Source organism: Myiozetetes cayanensis, unplaced genomic scaffold (genome assembly GCF_022539395.1).
Source record: "Myiozetetes cayanensis isolate MyiCay16 unplaced genomic scaffold, myiCay2020 scf2-11, whole genome shotgun sequence".
NCBI classification, from domain to species: domain Eukaryota; kingdom Metazoa; phylum Chordata; class Aves; order Passeriformes; family Tyrannidae; genus Myiozetetes; species Myiozetetes cayanensis.
The window spans coordinates 64,736,406-64,759,599 of NW_026087411.1; the positions used below are offsets into that span (position 1 = coordinate 64,736,406).

Consider the following 23,194-nt stretch of genomic DNA (forward strand, 5'->3'; position numbering starts at 1 on the left):
GCCGCCGCCGGCCGCGGGGACGAAGCGGGCGGGCCCCGACGCCGCGCCCCTCCGCCCGCGGGGATCGGGCAGCGCCCGGGCAGCGCATCCCGCGGGTGAGCCCCGGGACCCGCGGCTCCGGCAGCCCCGCCTCCCCGCCATTGGGCTGGCGGCCGCCCCGCCCGCCCCGCCCCCGGCCCCGGCCGCCCGGCAGTTCCGCGCGGGCGGAGCGGGAGCGGCACCCGCGGCGGCGGCGGCCCGGCAGCAGCATCAGCGGCAACATCAGCGGCAGCATCATCAGCAGCATGGGTTGGAGCTGACAGCGCCCGCCCCGCAGACGCTGCCGAGCGCTGCCGGCGGGGAAGGGAAAAGTTGCCGCACCCGCCCGAGGAAACTTTGTGGCGCCCAGGCGGGCAGGGGGCGGCGGAGCCGAGCCGTCCGGAGCGGTGCGGTCCCTGCGCGGCGCTGAGGCGGCGGGGCGCGCTGCGCGGCGCTGAGGCGGCGCGGGGGTCATGCCCGCCGCCAGCCTACTGCCGCTCTTCGGTAGCGCGGCGGGGCCGGGCACGCTGGGCGGCCCCGCGGGCAGCGGCGCGGGCGGCGGGGGCAGGAAAGCGGCGGGCCCCGGCGCGTTCCGGCTGACGGAGAAGTTCGTGCTGCTGCTGGTGTTCAGCGCCTTCATCACCCTCTGCTTCGGGGCCATCTTCTTCCTGCCCGACTCCTCCAAGCTCCTCAGCGGCGTCTTTTTCCACTCGGCCGCCCTGCAGCCGCCGCCGCCGCCGCCCGGCGGGCAGCCCCGCGCCCCTCCGCAGCCCGGAGTTGGCCCGGCGGCGGCGGCGGCGGCCGCGGGCGGCGCGGGCAGCCTGGAGCGGATCCGTGCGGACCACGAGCGGGCTCTGCGGGAGGCCAAGGAGACGCTGCAGAAGCTGCCCGAGGAGATCCGCAGGGACATCCGCCAGGACAAGGAGAAACTTCTGCAGGACGCCCGCGGCAGGAAAGAAGCTGGGGCCCCTGGGCTGCCCCAGCGCCTCTTCCGCCAGCCCGTCGGCGCCGTAGGGCAGGAGCCCGCCGACCCCGACGTCCGGCAGAAGAGGGAGAAAATCAAAGAGGTGGGTGGCGGCTGTTTGCGGTGCCGCTCATGGGGACGCGCCTCGGCACCTTCTTGCAGGGCAACAGGTCGCTGCCGGAACTGGCGGCGGTGTGGTGAAAGCCCTGACCCCTCCTGCCTCCTCCTCCTCCCTGCGGGAACGGGGTCTTTCTGCTGGCCCTCGCTCGGCAGCCGCCGCGCTGGTCGGCGTCGTGGCCCGCGGTTGCATCCTCTCGGTCTGCGGTGCGTTCCGCTGCCGGCTTCGCGCCGGCCGCGCCTCCCACTCTCCCGGCGTTACCGGGTTCCCCCAGCTGTTGCAGAGAAATCCGCGGAGGAAGCAAAGCCCGGCGCGGGCCGGCAGGCTGCAAGGGCTGGGCGAGGGCTGGGGACAGCGGCGCCCGGGAAGAGAAGCGGCGCGGGTCCCCCTGCGCGCCCCGCGGGGCATCCCGGACTCGGCCGCCGGCCGGTGAGCTCCGGGTGTCTCTGCGGGGTGCGGGGGGACGGCGCCCTGCCCGTGCCGCACGGTTGTCAGACGAGGAGCCGCCCCGGGCTGTCCGGCACCAGGCGAGTGCAGGATGGAGGTGCGGTCCAACGCTCCGGAGATGTCGCGGTCTGTCTCCATTCGTGCGGCTCACTGTTCAGCGATACCGGCTGTCTAAAGAGTTGAGGGCGTTTGGCAAAATACGGTCAATTTAGGTTAAAGCAGTAAAGCGTCAGGCTGTATGTGTTTTGACAAATTCAACTGTCTTTTTCGGTTGTGCTGCTCGGTCGGTTTAGGTAACGGTTTTAAGTCCTTCCTTGCAGAAATTCACCAAACTGTGTCTAGGTAACGCTGTCATGAGCAGAGCTTGACAGGGTCCTCTGACAGAAGAAGAATTTAGCTGATAATACAGTTCAACTTCCCGTCCGTACTGGCTGGTTTATTTATTGAACTGACAATTTCAGCTGCCTGCAGAGATTAGGGTTTATGAATTAATTAGTAGTATGTGTTTCCTGTTCTGTGGTGATGGAAATGAGATAGGAATAAGACTGCAACTACAAGTATTTCAGTGTTTGTGAAACATGGTTAGCCTTAGTTGAAATAATTAATTTTTATTGTATGTTTGTACAGAGTGGTCCAAAGAGTAAGCCATGATATCACACAGAGAATCAGATAATAAGCTATCACAAATCTCAAGTTGTGTTCTCTGCTCTAGAGTCCTTGCATCAGTTAGCAAATTTTGCAGCCAACTCCATAAGTAGTACAGACCAATGCAAAGGTGTTTTGAAGGGAGAAACTCATAGGAGTGCATAGTACAGACCACATCTTGGAGAGTCCAGAGACTATGTTGTCTTCTGCTTTAGTCACACAGACTCCCTGAGGCATATGGAACAGTTAGAAATACCAGCAAGCTCTTATTCCAGTTATCTGGAATTGACATGTAGAAGTATTTAGAAGTACTGAGGCTCTAGATCTGACGGACCTGATTCTGTGATGTAGAAACTGCAATAAGTAAATAAACAAGAGGAAGAAGATAACACTTAAATACACTGCTGCTCTTGCTGGTCCCACTCTGTGTCAACTAGTTCAAGTTTTTTTATTGTATATAGATGCATGTGTGTGTGCATATAGTTGTGTGCTTATACATACATAACCCAATATCTCTTCAATTTCTTCCTCCCTTTCCTTTCTGTCACTCATCTTTCTCCTCCAGTTCTACACAGGAGCCACCAACAATACAGTAGCCCCCCCAAATGAGACCTTTGACTGTTTAAGCATAGGAGATGACAGAAGGACTGCACTTAGTTTCCAGATCTTTATTTTTTCTCAATACTACATGTTGTTTCTGGGAGTTTCTTTTCCTCCTAATTCAGTATGTGACCTTAACATGTTGTTTACTTAATTGCTCTTGCATTTTTGCAGGATTTTGCCTGGTTTCACTTTTTTCTGTTTAAAAAAAAAAGATACTTTTTTTTTTCCATTTACAGCTAAACAGTGTTTCTTACTCTGTGTTAACTTGCTTCACATCAATTCATGTGTTGGCCTTTTTGTTGATTTTCTCTCTCTCTTTGCAGGCTTTAGTCTACTTTTTTATACTGTTACTTTACTGTCAAGATGGATTTATAATCTGCGGTCTTTTTAGAAAAAGTTTTAAACTGCAATGTTTTTAAGTGTGAACTTTTGTACTCTACTGTACATGCACAGAAACCAGAATTACCCTTTAAAGCTCCTCTCTTTGTGCCTGGTGGTTGCATGCTGGAGATGCAAATGTAAAGAATCTTCCTGCTCTCATACTCTTTTGAGCCTGGAACTTGCATCTGCATTGTGTGATCTGTGTCATATACCTGGAACGCAAAATTTGAAACTATTCCTGTGGATATTTTTGACAGAAGGAAGCAAGTTACTTTAAAGGAAAAGAATGTTAAAAAATAATGTGGTTCTTCTGTGCATTTCTGTCCTGTAAGAGCTTTGTCTGTTCAACATGCTGACATAAAGCTGAGAGGAGAAAGAACTTACAAATATTTTGTCTATCTAATGTTTCAAATTTTAAGTTGACATAAGTGTTCAGAAGTTCAGTCAGTACAATATCATTTACAGTCACAGAACAATAAAATACCTAGACTTTATAGCATTTCTTAACCACATTTTGTTTTAGAAATTTTAATTGTTTTTTCTATGTCATACTCTTTTGTATTAAAAAAAAACAAAAGCAAAACCACAATCCAGAAACAGGACAAACTTTAAAAAGATGAAAATATAAAGATTCTTGAACCTTTTTTAGTATTTAAACCACCATAATAAGACAAAAAGTAGAAAAATAAATGCTAGATACTTAGGTAGCAAGTAAAAGACTTGTGGAAACATGAAGAAGTGGAGATCTTGATTCTGTCACTGCTTTTCACTCTGTCAGAACAATATGGTTGCTCTTAAAGTCTGTGTGTGGGAACTGCCCCACTGTGTTACACCTGTGGGGCCTGTGAGTGTGCAGGTGTGCCCATACAGGTAAGGGATGTGGGCCAAAGACCAGAGACACTAATGGGTGCTGTGATATTCTCTGTTTCTCTTCTGATGGTGTGCTACAGGCAAATTCGAAAGGAAGAGCAGTACTGCCAGCAGTGGGGTTTCCCCAGTACTTCCCGTTGTACAACTGCTGTCAGTTGCTTGCGGCTGCTGATTTTTTTACTGGATGACCTAATGTTGCCTGCTCTGAGTGTCTTCCTTATGCCAAATGCTTCAGGGAGACTTGAGCAAAGAGGAACTGTTGATTTTGAGCATACCAGCACACTTGTACTTTGTCAGAACTTGAGTTCTTCGTGCAGTTCCACTGATGCTCTGGTGACTGCATGACCTGGGGCAAGGTCTGGGTACCTGGTATACCTCACACTGGTCTCTGTTTCCATGTCATGACAGGAACACCAGACTGTGAATGAGGTGACTGTGTTCTTGCTCTTCCACTCATTAATTTGAGAGGTGGCCAGTCTTGAGCAAGTACTCCTGTGATATCTGTTCCCTATCTGTAAAAAAGGAGGAGTAGAAGGCAATGATGACTCTTGCACTCAAGCTCAACATCTCCCAGTCTCTGCTCTTGTCACTGTTGGCTGTGGCTGGAAATCATTATTTCTGCTGTAAAGGGAAGACTTGCAGGTTCATAGGCAGTTGATACGAACAAAAGAAGTGATTAGAAGAGGATGGTAATAGTGAGAGAAGCAATGGAGGCAGAAGATGCATTCTTTCAGATAGGGAAATCTGAATTTGAGTCTTTTCTAAGTCTCATTCCTCTCTCTTCCAAAAAGAAAAAAAGGCGATTGAATTATTTTGGTGTTAAGAAAATAGCAAAATCTAAACTCTTTATTTCAGAGCAAAGGAATAGAAACGATGAATGAGCTAGCTCAGGTATTAGAAGCTACATAATCACATTAGTGCGGTGCTCTGCCAGACTAATTAATCCCGCGGAACAGCAAGCTATTGGTGTGGTGGAGCACCATACTAATGCAGCTGAGCTGTTCTTGTACAAAGGAACTAGCTTGGAAACTGTACACATTATTGATCAGAGCTATTTGGACATGTTTTCAGGATAAAAGCCTCCTTGGTAAGCTGGAATCAATGTTGGAAGAGCATGATCATGCAGTGCTGCAAGTACTTACACAGCTCTCAGCTGTTGCAGTCATGTAGTACAAGTCCTGGAGAGGAGAATTTGAACACCAGTCCTTTGAGCTCAACAAAGCAATGGTCGCAAGTCAGCAGAATAGACTTTGCAGGCTCCCCTGTCTTTTTATAAAGAATTGACGTTGCACTGGCAGTGTGAATTCTGAAGCTTCCTGAGTCCTCAGCATTCATTTTGTTTGTTTAACTGTTTTCTGTGGTGGTTTTTATTTAGTTGGAAATCTCAATAATGTTGCAGGGAAGTTCAGCAGTATCTTGAGGAAAATAAGCTTGTGAACATGGAAATAAAGCACTATTCAGAGATCTAATATGCACTTGACATAGAGCACTTGGACATAATCGGAACTCTTCATTAACAAGGAGGAGTGATGGGAAAATTAATGGGAGGTCACTCACTGCTGAAGAAGGGCAGTCGGTCCCTTGCGTTTTCCTGTGTGCTTCCAGCACTTGCTTTCCTACTGCCTGGTATCCTGGTGCTGCTGCTCAGGAGGGTACAGTGACTGGCTGGGGGGATTTTTATTTCCTTTTGGTGATGTTTACATGACAAAGTGAGCTTCTTACTGTTGAAAGAAGTCTCTTCTTACTACTTTTGACTGCTTTCTCCCACTATCTACCTTGTGTGAATTCCACTGTGTCTCTCCATAAGCTGCTTCAGCTCAGTAAACCAACTGAAAACTGCCAGAGCAAAAAGAATGGATGGATTTCTGCTAAACTTTCTGTCAAGTTGGTGAGCTGAAGGCCTTAATGAAAGGGTTGGCTTGGTGCTGTTTTTGGCTGTTGTGAGAGAACAGGTGGATGAAAGGTATGAGACCTCTTTCAGTAGCCTTATCTTAGAAGCTGGTACCTGATCTTCTTGCCTAGCTTCTCCATTAAAACTGAGTCTCTGCAATGAGACTTTTGCAGAGCAAAGGTTCTATCTACTGTAATAACCTTCTCTAGCAGAATGAAGTGCTTCCCTTCAGGAGACTATCTCCCAACCTCTTTTCTCATAAGAGGAAACACAGAGGCAGAAATTACTGAAGCCTCAGCTGCTGTAGACAGAAATTCAGAGTGCTGTTACTGGGAGGAAGGTTGTGAGGGCCTTTATAGGAGAGGGAAGAGTTAAAATGCAACAGTTTAACTATTGAGTGGTTTGGTTTTCAGACAGGAAAAAGCTATGTTCCCTAGTGGTACATTTTGTTAAGAACAAGATACAGTGAAAAGAAAGGAGGTGGCATTTAATGAGTAAGCAGTGTAGTGATTGCTGCCAACATGCTGATGATGCAATACATTTTGAAAGAAATTTTCTTAAAGTATTCCTTAACCTTAATGCTGACTTATAACTCTTATAGCTGTCATTCAATTTGTCGAAGTTTAAAATTAATCTTGGCTTTTTTTACCCAAAGCTTTAATTACCTACCTGTAATCTTCAATATTTTTGTATCTGCGAGTTCTTTTTGAGTGTTTGGCAGTGCTTTCCTTCCTGATAAATACTATAAATACTGTTTATTGTAGTGTTTTTTTTTAATAATTTTATGAAAGACACTAAGGAAGTGAATTAAGTGCTAAAGACAGGGAATCAAATATGATGATGGTCAGTAGGTACCTTATACCCCTAAATTGAGGGCATCCTCACCTGGGTTCTAGACACTTTCCCTGGATTTTTTGTGGGATCTGTGTTTTTGTGTAGTGGTAAGCTGGAAGTGGTTGGGTTGTCTTACAGTATCCAAAATCTCACAAAACAGTAAGTTAAAGTGCTTGCTTGGGCTTAATGGCACTACAAGACGCAGAGAAGCTTCAGCTGAATTACTAAGAGTATGATTCAGTGACTCTATTAAGCATCCTCTTGTACCTGTAACTTGGCAGAATCTATGGAGATCCAGCCACTTCTGTTGGGTTTGTGGCCTGGAGAGGTAGGGAGCCAAAACGGCCTAGTGGAGGTCTGAGGATAGTGGAAGCAATGGACCCCCACTAAGCCAGTGCATTTGAAAGGAGAGGAAAGTGAAGGAAAATGGACTGAGGTGTCTTTATGCCCATGAGACATGAAATAGAGTATACCTTTGCAAATTAATGTTCTCTTAAGGGAGCCCTTAAGGTCATTTTACGGAAGGGTGTGGTTTCAGGTGAGTTGCTTCAGCTGTTTTTTTGGGTTTGTTTGTTTGTTTGTTTGTTTGTTTGTTTTTTTAATTGGGAACCTCCCAGCCTCTTCTCAAGCAAATGACTCGCAGGCAAATGCTTGTCAGATTTGAACATCTCTCATGAGATGGAGGGATGTCTGTGTGTGACTGTGTACATATCTGACTGGAATAGGGTGTGTTCCCAATTGCTAATTCATGTTTTTACAGCCTTACACCTGTTTTCTTTGAGCTAAGAAGGATATTTAATTTTCCTACCTTCAGACGTGGCTTGCATTCTCAACAGGTAAATTTATGGAAACTAACTGAATGTCTTATGTAACTGGATCCTTGGAATTGTGGGGAAAATGAAAAGGCTTTAAATATTCAGTGGAAAACATCTGGCTTTCACAGAAAATCAAGCACATGATTAATTCCATAACTTTATGTAAAGGCAAAATGTAAATTCCAGACACACAGGACTCTTTTCTTGAGAACCTAGTAAGGTGATGTAAAGGGGCGAGGTAAAGCTTAAAATAGAATGTCTCCTGTGCTTTGGCAAAAGTTACATTCTCAGGGTGATGATTTTGGGTTTAATGCTAGTATAGGAGCCTGTGGCAGCCATTTAATATAAAGAAATAGAATAAATCATAATGTTGGTGAGTACAGTTACTTAAGGCTGTAGTTCTGTGCTTTGGGCAAACTGAAGCAGAAAAATTCTACCTGTTTATTAAAATCTACCATTAAGACCAAAAAAGCTCTTATCTCATTCAGAGGGAAAATAAGAGTGGTAGACAGACAGGCTTTGATATCTTCTTTGAATATTAATGAAAGCACAGGACTTATGAAAAGGAAATCACAGAGAGACAGGAGACATCTCTTCTTGTGGAAGGTAATTCACATCCTTATAGAAGGACCTGTATGACTGCTGAATGGACAGGCCTTTTCTTAAAGCTAAAACATACTGCTGTAAGAATTGTTGAGTGTGTTAACTTCCACTTCTATTGGATTGGGTTGTTTTTTTCTAGCTTGGGGACCCAGCATAGGTGTAAACATCTGTGGTTTTCATCTTGAAGATAATATCTTAATAAGTACTTCCTTTATTTACTACTAATAAATTTGTCTTCCTATCTCACTTGGCAGAGTAAGAGTAATACTTCAGGAAAGTGGCTTTCATTCAGTGTTTTCACTGTCTTAACACTGCAGCACTTACCTGGCAATAAACTGCCATCTCTGGTGGTACAGAGATAATGAAACACTGGTTGTGTGCCTTTTCGGTAGCAAACTCAGCTATTCAAATGTGAATCTGTGTAAAGCACATTTTAGACATTCAGTTTTGAAGGGTTTTGTGGTCTACTTAGAAGTTATTTAAAGAACTGTCATTTTACAAATGAGGAAAATAATTGGTTCGAAGCGAGGGGCTATGAATTAAGCAACGTGGGCAATGTACCAGATACTCAATAGGCTGATTCCTTTTGTGTGAAAATATTCTTTATCCACAAAATTTATAGGGTTTTTTTTGTTTGGTTTGGTTTGGTTTGTTGCTTTTTTGTTATTGTTGTTTTTGATGTTTGGTTTGGGATTTTTTTCCCACTTGGTTGTTTGGGTTTAAGCATGTCATACCAAGGGCGTGTGCACGCTTCTAAGAAGCGCCTCTGTTTTTCTGTTTTCCTTGGGTCTTTCTAATCATGTCTGCAAGTCTGTCATGAAAACATAATTGGTGAGTAATGAAGTGCATGCTTACCTGAACCAGATTAAATGAAACCTTTTACAGAATTGTGGTTAAGCTGCTGTTTTATCACAGTGCTTAGCAGCCTGGCCTGCAGAGTCCAGAAGACTTTTTTTTACTGTTGAGAGGAAGCAGTTTTGTTTTCCAGAGGTGAGAGCAGTCCATTGACTTGCACAGGACTACACAGTGTGACAGGTTTCAGAGCAGAACTTGAATACCTGGATCCTGTTCGGTTGTGCCCCGCTAAACCAGGGACTGTTGCTGTATCCTGGGTGGAGGCTGTCTTCTCTCCTAGCCATGCTGCAGATCTCTGGCCTGGGCATGTCAGCTCATTAGGGTCAGTTTAAACCTGGATTTTGGAGTCTGATTCATGGCTACACATGGGCAGCTGTGGTTTACCACTAAACTGCTGCTAAATGCATTGTTTGTTTCAGGGGAAGGCTAAACCTGAGTCTTCCTGTTTCTGTGTTTAGGTCACAATCTGTAAGCTTTTTAAGCAATATTAAAATGGTATACTCTGGTGCTGTTTTGAAGGAAGGCTCATAGAATAGTAAAATTCAGTTTACCTTTCTTACTCCTTGAAATCTTCAGTTTGAACTCTGTTGTAACCAAGAAAGGTTTGTATAAAATACTATGACAACTTGCTATAACTCTTTGCAGTAAGCTGATTGGCTTTTATAGCCGGTGTTTATGAAGATACAGGTACTGCTCATTCTGATGCTTCTTATTTTAAAAGCTTTTCAAACAGATTGGATGAGCATATAACCTGCTGTTACATTCTTATAACTGTTAAACATTCACAACCCTTGTGGGAAGACTGAGATATGCAGTCACTTATGCAAAAGTAACTACAAGTATAAAATCTATTTTCATTTGTCCTCTCACTCTTTCTTGGAAGCTATATGTACCTTGGCTTTTAAATTGTTTTAGGAATACAACAGGTGAATGAAAGTCTGACTTCTATGAAACATGGGCCCTTTCTCTTAAAGGCAAATCTCTAGTCAGGTGAGAAAATAGTTGAAGATCAAAAGAGATGGTAGGCAATACTGAGCAAAGGAGCAGAATGATTCTGTGCAATGAATGAGCTGATGACTATGAAACATCTGGCTGTTACAAGACTTAGTGTGCATCTCAAAAATTATTTCAGAAGAATCAACTTTTTTTCTCTGATGCTGGATTGAAACAGTAATTAAAGTGTTAATGTAAAAGGATGCAGCTTTACACTTCTCATGTGAAGATACATATTGCTGGCATTTAGTGTAGAGGCAGTATTGTGTATTTTTTATTTGAGTAAAGTAGAAAGGAAAGAATGCCTGATAATTTCTTTCCAGAATTTTATATCATTTCACTTGTGTCAGGGTGATCTTATTGCTTGGCAACATAAACCCTTTTTTTCAATTATTTATTAAAAGCCAGTATCTGCTCTTAAAACATTGCAATAAAATTGCATTAGATCAATGTGACTTGCTTCTTTAATTAGGCTTCAGACCACTGTGAGACTATTTTTTTTTAATTTCTGCATATTTTTCTTTCTCTTAGTTCACTGCTTAATATAAATCTCTGTGCCTTTTGAAATTTCTTTTGTTCAGGGACTACTTTTGTCCAAGGAAATAGGAAGTAGATTGTGTAAAAGAATATGAAACTGAAAAAATAAATGTTGCTTTCGAGGCTTAGTGCTTAAGGAGATAGTAATTTTACTATTCACTGATAGACACATGCAGATGCAGACACAGTCTTTGACTCCACTGTCAGTTTTCTCACTGCCTTTGAGCACTGACATCTGTTGATGCACTGAATGGTGGTACTGATGATAAATCTTTGCCCATACTGCTGTCTGTAGGGAAATCTGTTGCTTGTTACTGTGGTTGCAGTTCTCCACCCATCTGTGATTTTGAGAATTGCACTTTTAATTCTGTGTTGGACCTAGGTAGTAATACTAGACTCTTGAAAACTTAGAGAAGATAAATAGATTCATGCAACAGAATAACTAATTACAATTTATAGAGTAGAAGAGCTATACATATTACATATTTAAAAAGTCATAATACTTTTAAACTGCATGCTGCTTTCTTTGTTCTGGTGAGATCATCTGAAGAGTCACCACGGGGAAAACTGTGCTGTGTAAAAACAAACTGCAAGTTGACTGATATTTTTATGCCTTATTCTATAAAGCTCTAGAGTAAGCGTGGCACTGAACCTGAACCGACTGTTCATAGAAATGTGTGTGATCTTGTCAGGGGCTGATGTGACATCACACATCAAGAAGGTCACTTCAAAGAAATGACCTTTCTGAAGAAAAGCTCATATGTCTGTTTATGCAGTGTCTTTAAAAAAATAATTTAACTGATATATTGACGGATGTATTTGTATCTCTCTCCATAAGTATATTTTACGTAAGAGTCAAATATGTTGTACTGTTGAGTCTGTTGTATGTAGCTTGTAGCTGAAGATGCAGTCTGGAGGCAAGCTCTGATCTGAATAAATACCTTGAACAAAGTAAAAGGCATAGGTTTGATTTTGTTTTACAGATAATCATCTAAATTGAAAATATAATTATGCATATGCTGCAAGCAAAATTAGGATGGAGCAAAAAAATCCGTGTATTTCAATAAAATTTGCTCAATTTATTTTTTTATTATATAAATCTAAACCTTGCAGAAAGTAGGTTCTCTCAGAGAAAGTTTTCAGACTTCTTGGAAACAGTTTCCATATGCAGCCTTATCATCTGAAAGAATTATGGAGACTTGCTTGGTCTGCATTTTATGCACACCATAGTCCTATTTGTTCTTTTTCCCAACCTTCTGCTTACCATAGAATTTTGTTGTTGAAAAGGAGAAAGATTTTGACTTACCACTGGACCTCTGAAGGCCTGATCTCTTGCTTACAGTAGAACTGACTTCAAAATTAAATCGAGGTGCTCAGTCTTGTGCACCAAAGTATGGAAGACCTATGCAGAGGGAAATTCTGAAGCCCCTCTGGACAAATATATTCCAGTGTCCAAAGACCCTTATGTAGGTTTTTTTGAATTATTATTGTGTCTAGTTAGAATTTCTCATGCTGCAACTGATGACACTGCCTTTACTCCTTTCATTGTGCCTTACTGAAATCTTGGCTATCTTTTCTCCATGGGTACCCCGTAAGTCACTAAGAAACCTCTTTTCTCTAGTCCAAGCAAAGCCAGCTCTGTCTTCCTCTTTTCATAGGTCATGTGTTCTCCATTATTTTTTGAAAAATCTCTACTTGGTACAAAGGAGCTGAAAACCAAGGGCTTCAATTTGAAGCATCAGGAAGGTCACATAGAAGGTGTTGATTGCTTCCCATCACTATCATGCAATGCTGTTAATGCAGCCCACTCTACAGCTCACTTTCATCATTGCAAGGATGCCTTGTTTGTTTGTGTTCAATGGGTTGTTCACCAGGACCCCCAGGATATTTGTTCCGAAGCTGTTTTCTAGCCTATAAGTTCCTGATGTGTACTCAAGTATAAGATTTTTGCATTTGCTTTTATTTGGTTTCAAGAGGCTTGTCAGCTCAGTCCTCCCATGAGTTGAGGACTTTCAGGTTTAAGCACTACCATCCAGCTTCTTGATTGCTGGAGTTTGGTGTTACACACATAGTTGGGAGGGTGTGGTTGCTCTGTTGTTCAGAGAAATGTCGCTCACACCTAGCCACTAGTTAGACTTTGACTTGTTTACTGCTGTCTTGAGATTGTCTAACCAGCCACTTTTTTCATCAACTTTGACCAGCCACCTCATCCATGCGCTTTTGACTGCCATAGTGCTGAGGCAGAATGTGTCAAAAAGCATGCTGAAGTCAGGTAAATGGTGTCTGCTGCACTGTTCTCATCCACAGAGCCAGTGGCTTCATCATAATGAGTAACTGGGTTGTTTGGGCACGTTTTGCCTTTGGGGAATTATACTTGCCATTTGCAAAGTTGTTTCTACCCTTGATGTTCCTAGAAAGAGAGTCAAAGAGGTTTTGCTCCATTTTCTTCCAAAGGTTTGAAATAAGGCTGTCTGACTTGTAGTTCCCTGGATCTACAGAGCAAGATTCCCTTCTTGTTCTTTTCCTCACTTCCCAGGGACCTCCCTTGGTTACTATGGCCTTTCAAAGGTGATGCAGAGAGGCCTTGCAATGGCATGCAGCCTTGCCTGGCTATTTTGCATCTATTAAGTTTCCTTAGGGAAGCTCAGCAGGCCACTGTATGTTAGCTCAGCAGGTATTTTTTTATTTAAAAAATGAGGAAATGTTTACTGGACAAAGAGATTTGGTTGATATAGGGAATTCCCATTCAAATTTTTGAAATACAAGCTGTTGATGGAAAACAAAAGCCTTAGCTGCAGCTTTGCCACTTTTGTGGCTGTAAATGGGTGACTAGAATACTGACACAGACTGGGTGATATCACTGAAGAATTTTGAAGTGTCTTTCCTCTATATACCTCTGAACAAAGTATCAGTCAGCTGATGTTTATACTTTGCAAGTATGAAACTAAGGACATGAAAGCTAATACGGTGTCATTTCAAAGCTGGTAGTTTTGGAGTTTGTATTGTAACAGAAATGGATACCATTAGATTAGATTTAAATCACAGTTCTGTCTGATTTCTTTCTTAGGCATCTAAGCTTACAAATATGTATTTTTTTTATTAATTTCCCCAGTGTTTTATGGACTTATTTTGGGATTTACAGCAGGAACTCTAAATATTTTTACAGCAGTGTTGTACTATTGAACTGTATCACCAATTCAGGAGAGTCCAGCTCCTCAGTATTTGATTTTCTGTCACTTTTGACATCACAAAGGGGTCTGGATTTACAGAAGCTTGGTTTTGAAAATGAAGTCTTTCTTTACCCTGCCTTGTATTCCATGTCCAGACCCACTACTCACTTCTAAAAGGATCAATTTCCAGCATTACAGAGATATAGGAGCATCCCTTCAATTTGACATACCTATTCTGATTAGTGATGTGAGAAGCAAAGCTCTTTCCATCTATAGCAGGGACTATATAACCTTCCTTTTACCCTAACTTTATGATCCTTGTTGGCAACAAGTTGTTTGGCCCCAAATTTATGATCCTATGTTATGGGAACAGTAACCACCTATAGTTTTTATTTGGGCCTTAAAATGTGAAAAGTTAGCTGTAAAACCTACATGAGTACTTTTGGTGTGAACTGAGTAAGTCTGAGGAAAGAGCCAGGTTTTGTGAAGGAGTTAAGCTTGTTTTAACTTTCATTAGGCTTTTTTTTCCTTACATTTTCTACTGTGCTTAAGTATGGAGGTTTCATGTCATCAAGAAAGTAAGTTATTTTGGATGCTATTTGGGAATCCAAAGCATGACCAATGGCTGTACACCTCCACTTATGTTTTTGATCAATGACTTGAAGTAAATATTCAGCATTTTCTTAAGTAAAGCTGATCCTGTAGTCTAAGCTATTGAAGTCACACCACTTGGGTCTCTTGCATGTGAAAAGAAACTTTTAGATGAACAGTCATCTGACATGTATGTGCTGGGCATTGAGAAAACACTTTTTTTTGTCAGCTGTAGCCTGGATCACAAGAACCTAGAAGAATACAACTATTAATAAAGTTATTTTAAACACAGAATAGTGCACTGCAAAGTATTACACGTGTTCATTTCAGCGTGCCTCTGCAGTAGCTTTGTGGTGTGCTAGTTACCTTTTTCTGTGTTCTCTGATGGGGGGATTTTGTGGAGTTTTTCTCCCCTTTTGTTTGAACACAGTATTTTTGTGATGCCTGTTTTATTAATTATTTTTCATGAGGAGTCTTTCCCCCTTCAGATTCATACCGCTCTTTGAAAAATGTGTATGCTTCATTTTCTGTGGAAGGAAGAGGACCAGCGGCTGATGCCAAAGACAAGTCTCAAAAACAGCTTTAAAAGTCCTCTGTGTTCATGTGAACACTGCAGTGTACATAAATGAGGATGTGATCAGCTACCTCAATTAAGCACACTTATTGTCTGTTTTACCAGCCCTACCATATGTCCACATAGAGAAACATTTCCCTAAGAACTTTGGGGCTGATTTTACTGCAACATCACCGATAATGATTCTCTTGTGCTTGGTACCTTCATGTTGCCCTTAGTCCTGTGTTACGTGGGGAACTTCTGCAGGCTGTGAATGTGCTATTATCTGAAAGAAAATAACTGATTCATAATTTCTCTTGGATATTTCTGCTGTGCTGTAATATGTGGTTTAAATATGCTGTTTATAGGAAGCATCCCAGGTGATATTGTACATGCTGTAATCAGAAGGAGGGAATTTGTTACATACTGTATCTCCTAACACTACCACGGTCCTCCTCCCAATCCTACTCAAATTTCAGCTTCAGTCTTTTCCTTAAAATTGTTAAGAACTTGTCTAAATTCCCCAAAGATGTTATATAAAAGGAGGAGAGAAATTTTTCTGATGGGAAAAGGAAAACTTGCTCATCTTTTGTTTGAAAATGAGTAACTAGGAACATCATGAATGTGACTCATTTTACCAAAGAAACTAGCACATAAAAGAGTGTTTGCAGTGAAGTGGAGGAAGATTTGTATGTGTATGGATATATGAATATGTATGTATGTGTTAAGGAAAAAAGTCTAAAGAAAATGCTTATTCCTTCGTATTTGGAATTATTGCCAAAGAGGTAGAACCAAACTGTATTTTTTTACGGAGCATAATTTTCTATAGCATGAATATTTGAAAGCCTTTCCTGCTTGTATATGAGACTGAAACCTCTGAAAGGCCCTTTTTTTAACTGGTGAGTAAGTACAAAGTGTTTGGCAGGTCAGGTGATGAAAGGTGGTTCTTGAAAATTGATGTATAGCTGTATATAAAGGTGTACTATTGATTATTGAACTCTGATTAAATGTTGTGTTATTTATATATTTTGCCTTTTGCCCTTTGGACTGCTGGGCATAAAGAACATTTTTGACCTTTGGAAGTGCTATTGCTAGCTAACTATAGACCTCTTTGGGTGAGAACAGTATTTGCTTGCAAGTCACAATGTGCTTAAAAATAATTTTTGTGTACTATTTTACTGAAAAATCTTATCAGCAGTTCTCAATCAGCTTTTTATACAAGGAATTTGATAACAATTACTTTTTCCAGTTAATCCAGTTAAATTCTCTCACTTTGGGACACAGTTTCATTCATGCTCTCCAGCCTTTGTGATATGATTGGTGATGCTGAAGTAGCTATGACTTACTATCAGTAATACCTCCAGGAAAATTTAGAAATACTTTGTGGTTTTTTTCTAGTAGAATTTAATTTTTTTTAACATCTGTCTCTAAATGTACTTGATTCTGTTTCTACAGAAAAAATATTAAAGATAGATATGGTGAGAAAAAAATTATTTTTCATCTTCATAACCTTTTAAGATCTGTACAGTCAACTACTTTCCGTGAACCTGCACAAACTCATGTTCCTTTCATTCTCCCTGGGACTTTGGCAGTGCGCTTGGTGTTCTAACCAGCCATGGTTCTGCCAGATCAGAGCTGGAAGCAAATTTGCCAATAAAACACTGCTCTTTTTGGCACACACTTTGCCACTGAAAAATCCTTTTCCCTGAAGGCGGAGTGTATGTGCTTGTGTTGTTCATAGAAGAGACATATGTGTACTTGGTGCCAAGGCTTTTAGACTGCAGGGAGCAAATTTTTCTGAAAGTGAATGAGAATTGTGGAATATTTGTACTTTTCCTTGAAGCTCTGGTCATATGTTGAACATATATTCCTTTATTTACTTTGAAATGTGGATGAAAGCCAAGCTAACTAAAACTATAGTTCACTTTGATCTGTAAAAAACATACCTTGCATGAACAAATGATTACAGTAGAAGAATATTAGTAATCAAAGATGGGACCACCAAAAGATCCTTCCAGATGGGGTGGGTGATTAAACTCTTCCACTATCTAGCTTTTAAGGTAACTCTGACATGATGGAATAGAACTGTCATTTCCCAATGCTTTTAAAAGTTTTCTAATATCCCTTCATTAGTATTGAGAATGGAAACAGAGGAAAAATCAGGGCACTGCAGTGAAAGTGGGTTTCCTCTCTTTGTGGTTGTATCTATCAAACACAGCAAATGCTGCTCCACATGGACTGTGGTTCTTCAGAAAGACAGCGGGAAGCAATTTCTCCTAAAATCAATGAAAAAAGCACCAGACTGCAAATATTAAACAAGTTTTTCAGGGCACGTGTATTGGAAGACTGTAATTTTTGAATTTAACTTCACTTAATACTGCCAGGAGACTTCAAATGCAGATATATTTCTGATGTGTTGCCTCTCTTACAGACCCTTCTTTTTGCATTCTGCACTGCCTTGGGTTTAGTCTTTAGTCTGATTATGGCACTAGCTTGCATCAGTAGGCATTGTTGACTTTTTATGCTGACTTTAAAACTTCCTCAAAAAATGCAAAATACTTGCTCACTATTTAAACTTGACAGTTTCTTGCTCTGGCATCTGTTTTTTACCTATTATTAGCAAGTAACAGTAGCATCATATGTAAGGCAGGCATGAAGATGGCTAGAGAAATTGAAAGTCTGAGCTGCTGCATATTTTAATTCCAGTGATGTGTTTCTGCGACCAACTCTCTGGCTTTTAGTCTTTGGTCAGAGGTCCCAATCTGAGACCATTTCCAGTAGCACCATGCACCAGAGCAAAGCCTTCTCTCCTGTATTGTACAGCCCAAAGGCTTTCCTGCCACATATCACTGCTCTTGAATGGGATGTGAAAAGCTCCAGGCTTCTGCACTGCAGCTGTGGGCCCTGACTGGTGTGACACTTCTGAAGGGGTCTGCTTTGATATAGCTGGAGCAATGGTTAGTGCCCTATTTCAGAGGCAGTAGCTGATGAACACACTGCCTAGTAGCTTTTGTCAAAGCTACTATGCTAGTATGGGTAAAAGGACTAAGCTCAAAGCAGTTGTTTTTTTTTTCCTTAGAGAAATGACAACCTTAAAAGAATATAGTCTATTAATGGGTAAAAGTAGAATAGAAGGAAATGAGTCTCTTTTGTTCAGCAGAGTAAGGCAGTGATAGAGTTGGCTTGTTTGTTTTTACGACTGACAGATGGGACAATTAGATTTCCACTTCAATATACACATCAGCATTTCATTGCCTTACTTAGTTAGTGCAGGTAAATTTTTAACTCTCAGTTAACCATGTGAGCTAGAAGTTTGCAAATATGGTTAACCTAGTGTTTTGGGTTGACCTGACTGGAAGTCAAGTGCCCACTAAAGCTGCTCAGTCTCTCCCCTCCTCAGCTGAACAGGTGAGAATATAATGAAAGGCTTATGGGTGGAGATAAGAACAGGGAGAGATCACTCACCAGTTACCATCAAAGGCAAAACAGACTCAACATGGGGAAATCAAATCTGAGTAGTGTAATGAGAAATAAAAACAAATCTTGGAACACCTTTCCCCCACCCCTCCTTTCTTCCTGGGATTGACTTCCCTTCTAATTGTCTTTACCTCCTACTCCCACAGCCATGTAGGGGGACAGTGAATGGGGGCTGTGTTCGGTTCATCACGTGTTGTCTCTGCTGCTGCTTCCTCATCAAAGGCAGGGCTACTCAAACTCTTGCCCTGCTCCAGCTTGGGGTCCCTCCAACAAGAGACAGTCCTTCCCAAACTTCTCCAACATGAATCCCTCCCATGGACTGCAGTTCTTCACAAGCTGCTTCAGCACAGGTCTCTTCCACAGGGTGCAGTCCTTCAGGAACAGATCGCTCCAGTTTATATACAGAGAATGACATTCTATGGTATGGAATATCCCTTTGTCCAGTTCAGTCAGCTCTCCTGGCCATGCTCCCTCATGGCTTCTTGTGTACCTGCTGTCAGAGCTTGGGATACTTGAAAAGTCCTTGACTTGGATAAGCACCACTTAGCAACAACTAAAACATCAGTATGTTATCAACATTATTCTCGTATTGAATCCCAAACTCAGCCCTCAGCACTGTGCCAGCTACTAGAAGGAAAATTAACTCCATCCCAACCAAAATGGGGACACCAATACAGGTTTTCTATTCCATGTGTTTGGCAGACCTGAATCGCGGGATGATGGGGCTTGCTTGTTATGATTAACAGGAAACAACTAGGATACATTGTGTTGTACTGTAAACAAGTGATGTCAGAACCTTCTAATGTGTCCTGGTTGTAAAACAAACTTAAACAAACTAAAAGGTTGCTATTACAGAGCCAAGTCACGAAGAGCTCTCTCTGGGTGGCCGATCATCTCCTGTGTATGTGGAAAATATGATTCAGCATTTTGTGAAACTGAGCAGACAAGACAGACTTAGGGATGTGTCAGAAAGGGTTTTTTGTAAGTTTTCTTTGCAAGTGGTCATTACAGAATGGAAACACAGGAAAGAAAAACAAACGCAGTTTTACTGTGATAGTCACAAGCACAGCAGCAGAAGAACATTTGAAAGAAATGAAAAGTCTCAAATTCTTTGATGTCAGAGTAAAACATTTCACATTTTTGTGAAAATGTAGCATTAGACTGACAACTATTTCTTCCCCTTTCGTTTTTGACCAAAGATGTTGTGAAAAATAAGTTTTATGACTGAAACATATTGCAGTTTAGAGAAGACTGTAAGAAGCTGTCGAAATATCTCATGTGTTCAACTCTGTGCTCAAAAAGGCAACAATGTGTAGTTCTAGAGAAATGTAGTATCCTTAGAAGGACTGAAACCTCTGTTGTCTTATAGTTATCTCTAAGGCATGTTAGTTTAGCAGGCTAAATGTTATATTTAAATCCTGAAAAAAAAGCTCTGAATTTCTGTAATTTGATTCTGAAATCAGTAAGTGTATAGAGACTGAGATCATAGGCAGGTAACCTGCATATTAATATGAGTCAAAAATTGATGCTAATGAACATGGTATAGAAACTGGATGCTATGATAACACATGGATATTTTATATAAGGTTTCAGTGGGTGGGTCTAGTGAAGCATTTCAGAGAAGATCAGAATTGCTTCCCCATTTTAGAATGCAGGAACTAAGGCAATTTAAAGCATGTTAGCGCCTTTTAATACAAAAATAGTAGATAATTAGAAAGAAAAGTAAATTACACATTTGTGACTGTCAAGTCTATGCTCCCCTACAACGATCTTTACCGAAATACATAATAAAAGCATACTTTGTTCCAAAATTTTAAGATTAAATAGAGTGAGTGTTTTCCTGGAAAGTACTGTAATTGGGAGAAAGAGATAATAGTAAGACATCAATTTTTACAGTGTATTTAGTGGTACTGTTTGCACCTATTCTCAGAAATATTCCTGTTTGTTGAATATAAGGCACATCGAATGAAACTACTAGGTGATAAAATCAGAACAAACCTGTTCTTTGCACATTATGTTGCAGAGCTGTAGAGCTCTTTCTGCAGGATGTTGCAAATATAAAAAATTTAAACAAGTTCAGAAAACAGTTGAGTAATTTCATGAAAGAAAACTCTACTGGGCATTTTTAGTCATACAAGCATCATGTCTGGCTCTGAAAGTCTCTGACTCTCAAGCTCTGAACACTCCTATTACTCATAGGAAGTGTTTGCTTGTACTGTTCATAAGATTTTGTTAGAGATAGGAAACTGTAGTTAAGCCTTTTAGACTCTCATCTAGCAGTCATTTTTTGTGTTGAGTATCTTCTGAGAGCTGAAGTGGTTGTTGGCTGGCTTGTACTGAGAGAAATCTGTTTTTGAGACAGGAACAACCATGAAAAAAAGTCCCGAAGAAAGATATTGGCATTGTTTTAGAATGGCACAAACAGAACTCCTAACTGTCATAAATAGAATTACATTAATATTACCCAAATGCTCAGTTAAAGAGCTATAAATGTGGGTAAAGGTCTACTCCATACTGTAAGTTGTTAAGATGTCAGGAGATCCCCTACAGCTGTTTCTGCAAGCGCAGGAAGGAGAGCACACAGGTCCCCCTTCACTGCATTGGTAATGTGACCTCAAATGCCTGGTTTATTTCCCCTTGCATTCCCTTCTCCTGTTTTCCCCTTTCCAAGTTCTTTCAGCATATCATTCTCATCACTTCCCAGTTAAACATCTCAGCCCAGTTTTCCTTTCCTCGATTCTATTAAAAGCCAGCACTCTTCTGTTATCTCTTGTGCCTGCCTTTCTCCTGTTGCTTTCTTGTTGATGGTGCCACAAGACAGTGCCATCTGCATGTAGGCTGCTCCTCCTCTGTTATCTGCAGCATCTCGCACTTGGTGGTGGTGTTATCTTGACAGAGGCACCACAAGCCTGGTCGTGCCATTTGTGTGCTGCCCTGACATACAGAAAGTCTTGCAATCTGTAATTCTTTGTGTCTGTGCCCCAGAAAGGGTTGCAGAATAATATAGTTTACGCAAACCTCAATGTTTACATAACTATAGACATAGCCATGGGTTTCCTAAAGTCTTTCTATCAGCATAAGTGCAGCTGTTTGCACTGGACTTTAGGGGACTTGCTAGCTGAAAAAGGGTAGACTTGGAAATGGGATCAAGCCTACAGCTACATAGAGAACATTTCTTGTGGAAAAAATTGAGATTTAGGGAAGAAATGTGAGACAAAAAACCCGATTTATTTATTTTCAAAAAATAGAGTCTTCAGAATTTACAAAATGTGCTCATGGGCATTTCTGGTAAGCCAGAAATGAAAACTGACAGGATCTGTCAAGTAGGTTGCTGGGGAAGCTCAGTCCCTGCCTGCACTTCTCCTCAGCCATCAGCCTGCCTGGAAGGGACTTGTCAAATTCAGCTTTCTGTCCACAGAAAATGAAGTTGATGTGTTTTTCACTTGTGTATGTTTGTTTGGTTTTGGTGGGTTGAGGGAGAGCTGTTTTTAAATATGGACAAATGGATTTCTGACAGGGAACTTCACCACCAGTTCTATTCCACCAGACATTCTGTAGCTGAGTGGCTTGACCTAGGTATTATTTCTTTTAAATTATGGTGATGATTTGGATGTTTTGTTTTCCCTTTTGCCACATGATTTCACTTACCTTTGAGGTATTTCTTAGAAACAGCTGTAGCAAACTTGCTTGATTATTTTCATAGGTCGCTTTGGGTTGGAAGGGACCTTAAAGATTGTTAGTTCCAAGCACCTAAAGTTCCAGCTTCAGGCTGAACAGTTTGAAGTTTTAAGTACATCAAATACTTTGATTGTTTTCCTTAGGGGAACTTGAAAAACAAGTGAAGAATCAACAGGGCTGATCTAGGAGACTTGCATGGTTTTACATACCTGCGCTGGAAAATACATCCCATCCACAGTCTTGCCTTTCTCCAAGCTTGCAGGTCTGTTAACTCAGTAGCTGGAAGGGACAGAAATTTCTGGTACTTGTTTGAATGCATTGTATCATGGAGGAGCATCCCACTTTCTGTATTTTTGTGATACCTTATGTGTTTGTGTGAGGCACCGTAATGCTGAGAAATTGTAAGTTTAGATGGCAGTGAAAAGCTAAAATTTTTGCCCATTGTGGGAGCTGGTGTTGTTTAGCCTGGAGAAAAGAAGACTCAGGGGGAAACCTTATTGCTTTCTGCAACTACCTGAAAGGAGGTTGTAGTGAGGTGGGAGTTGCTCTCTTCTCCAGGTAACAAGCAACAGGACAAGAGGAAGTGGCCTCAAGTTGTCCCATGGGAGGTTTAGATTGAAGATTAGGAAAGATTAGGAAAGGGTTGTCAAACACTGGAGCAGGCTGCCCAGGGAAGTGGTTGAGTCACTGTCCCTGGAGGCAATTAAAAGATGCCTAGATGTAGTGCTTAAGGATGTTTTATTGGTGGTCTTGGCAGTGCTGAGTTAATGGTTGGACTTGATGACCGTAGAGGCATTTTCCAACCTAAACAATTCTATGATTCTGTAATAAGTCTTTACTGGGTGCATGGGGTGGAAGGTGTTTCCTGATAACACTACAGTGCTTGAAAGTCATCATGCTATTAGTTGTGTTACAGGCAGTGCAAACTGAAATTATATTCCATTTGTTTCATTTTACAGTGTGAAAACTGTAAGGCATTTGAAGCACTTTTGTTAACAGCTTAGGAAATGCAGTATGAGGTTTGGGCCACTATGACCATCTGCTCTCTCACATCCTTCAGTATCCTGTTAGGTTGTCACTGTATCTTCTGGCAAGAATTCTTGAGTGTTTGCCTTTTCAGTAACGAACCTCATGTTTTCATACTTCATTTT

General features: G+C 41.6%; 1 protein-coding gene across 1 annotated transcript in view; it reads left to right on the top strand.

Moving 5' to 3' along the window:
* The first annotated feature begins 222 nt into the window (after window positions 1-222).
* MAN1A1 (mannosidase alpha class 1A member 1) overlaps window positions 223-23,194 on the top strand; it is a 148,492-nt gene continuing 125,520 nt past the window's right edge. Inside the window, exon 1 of the mRNA XM_050316080.1 lies at window positions 223-1,085. Coding sequence (XP_050172037.1) covers window positions 492-1,085 — 594 coding nt within the window. The 5' untranslated portion in view covers window positions 223-491. The remainder of the gene's footprint in view (window positions 1,086-23,194) is intronic.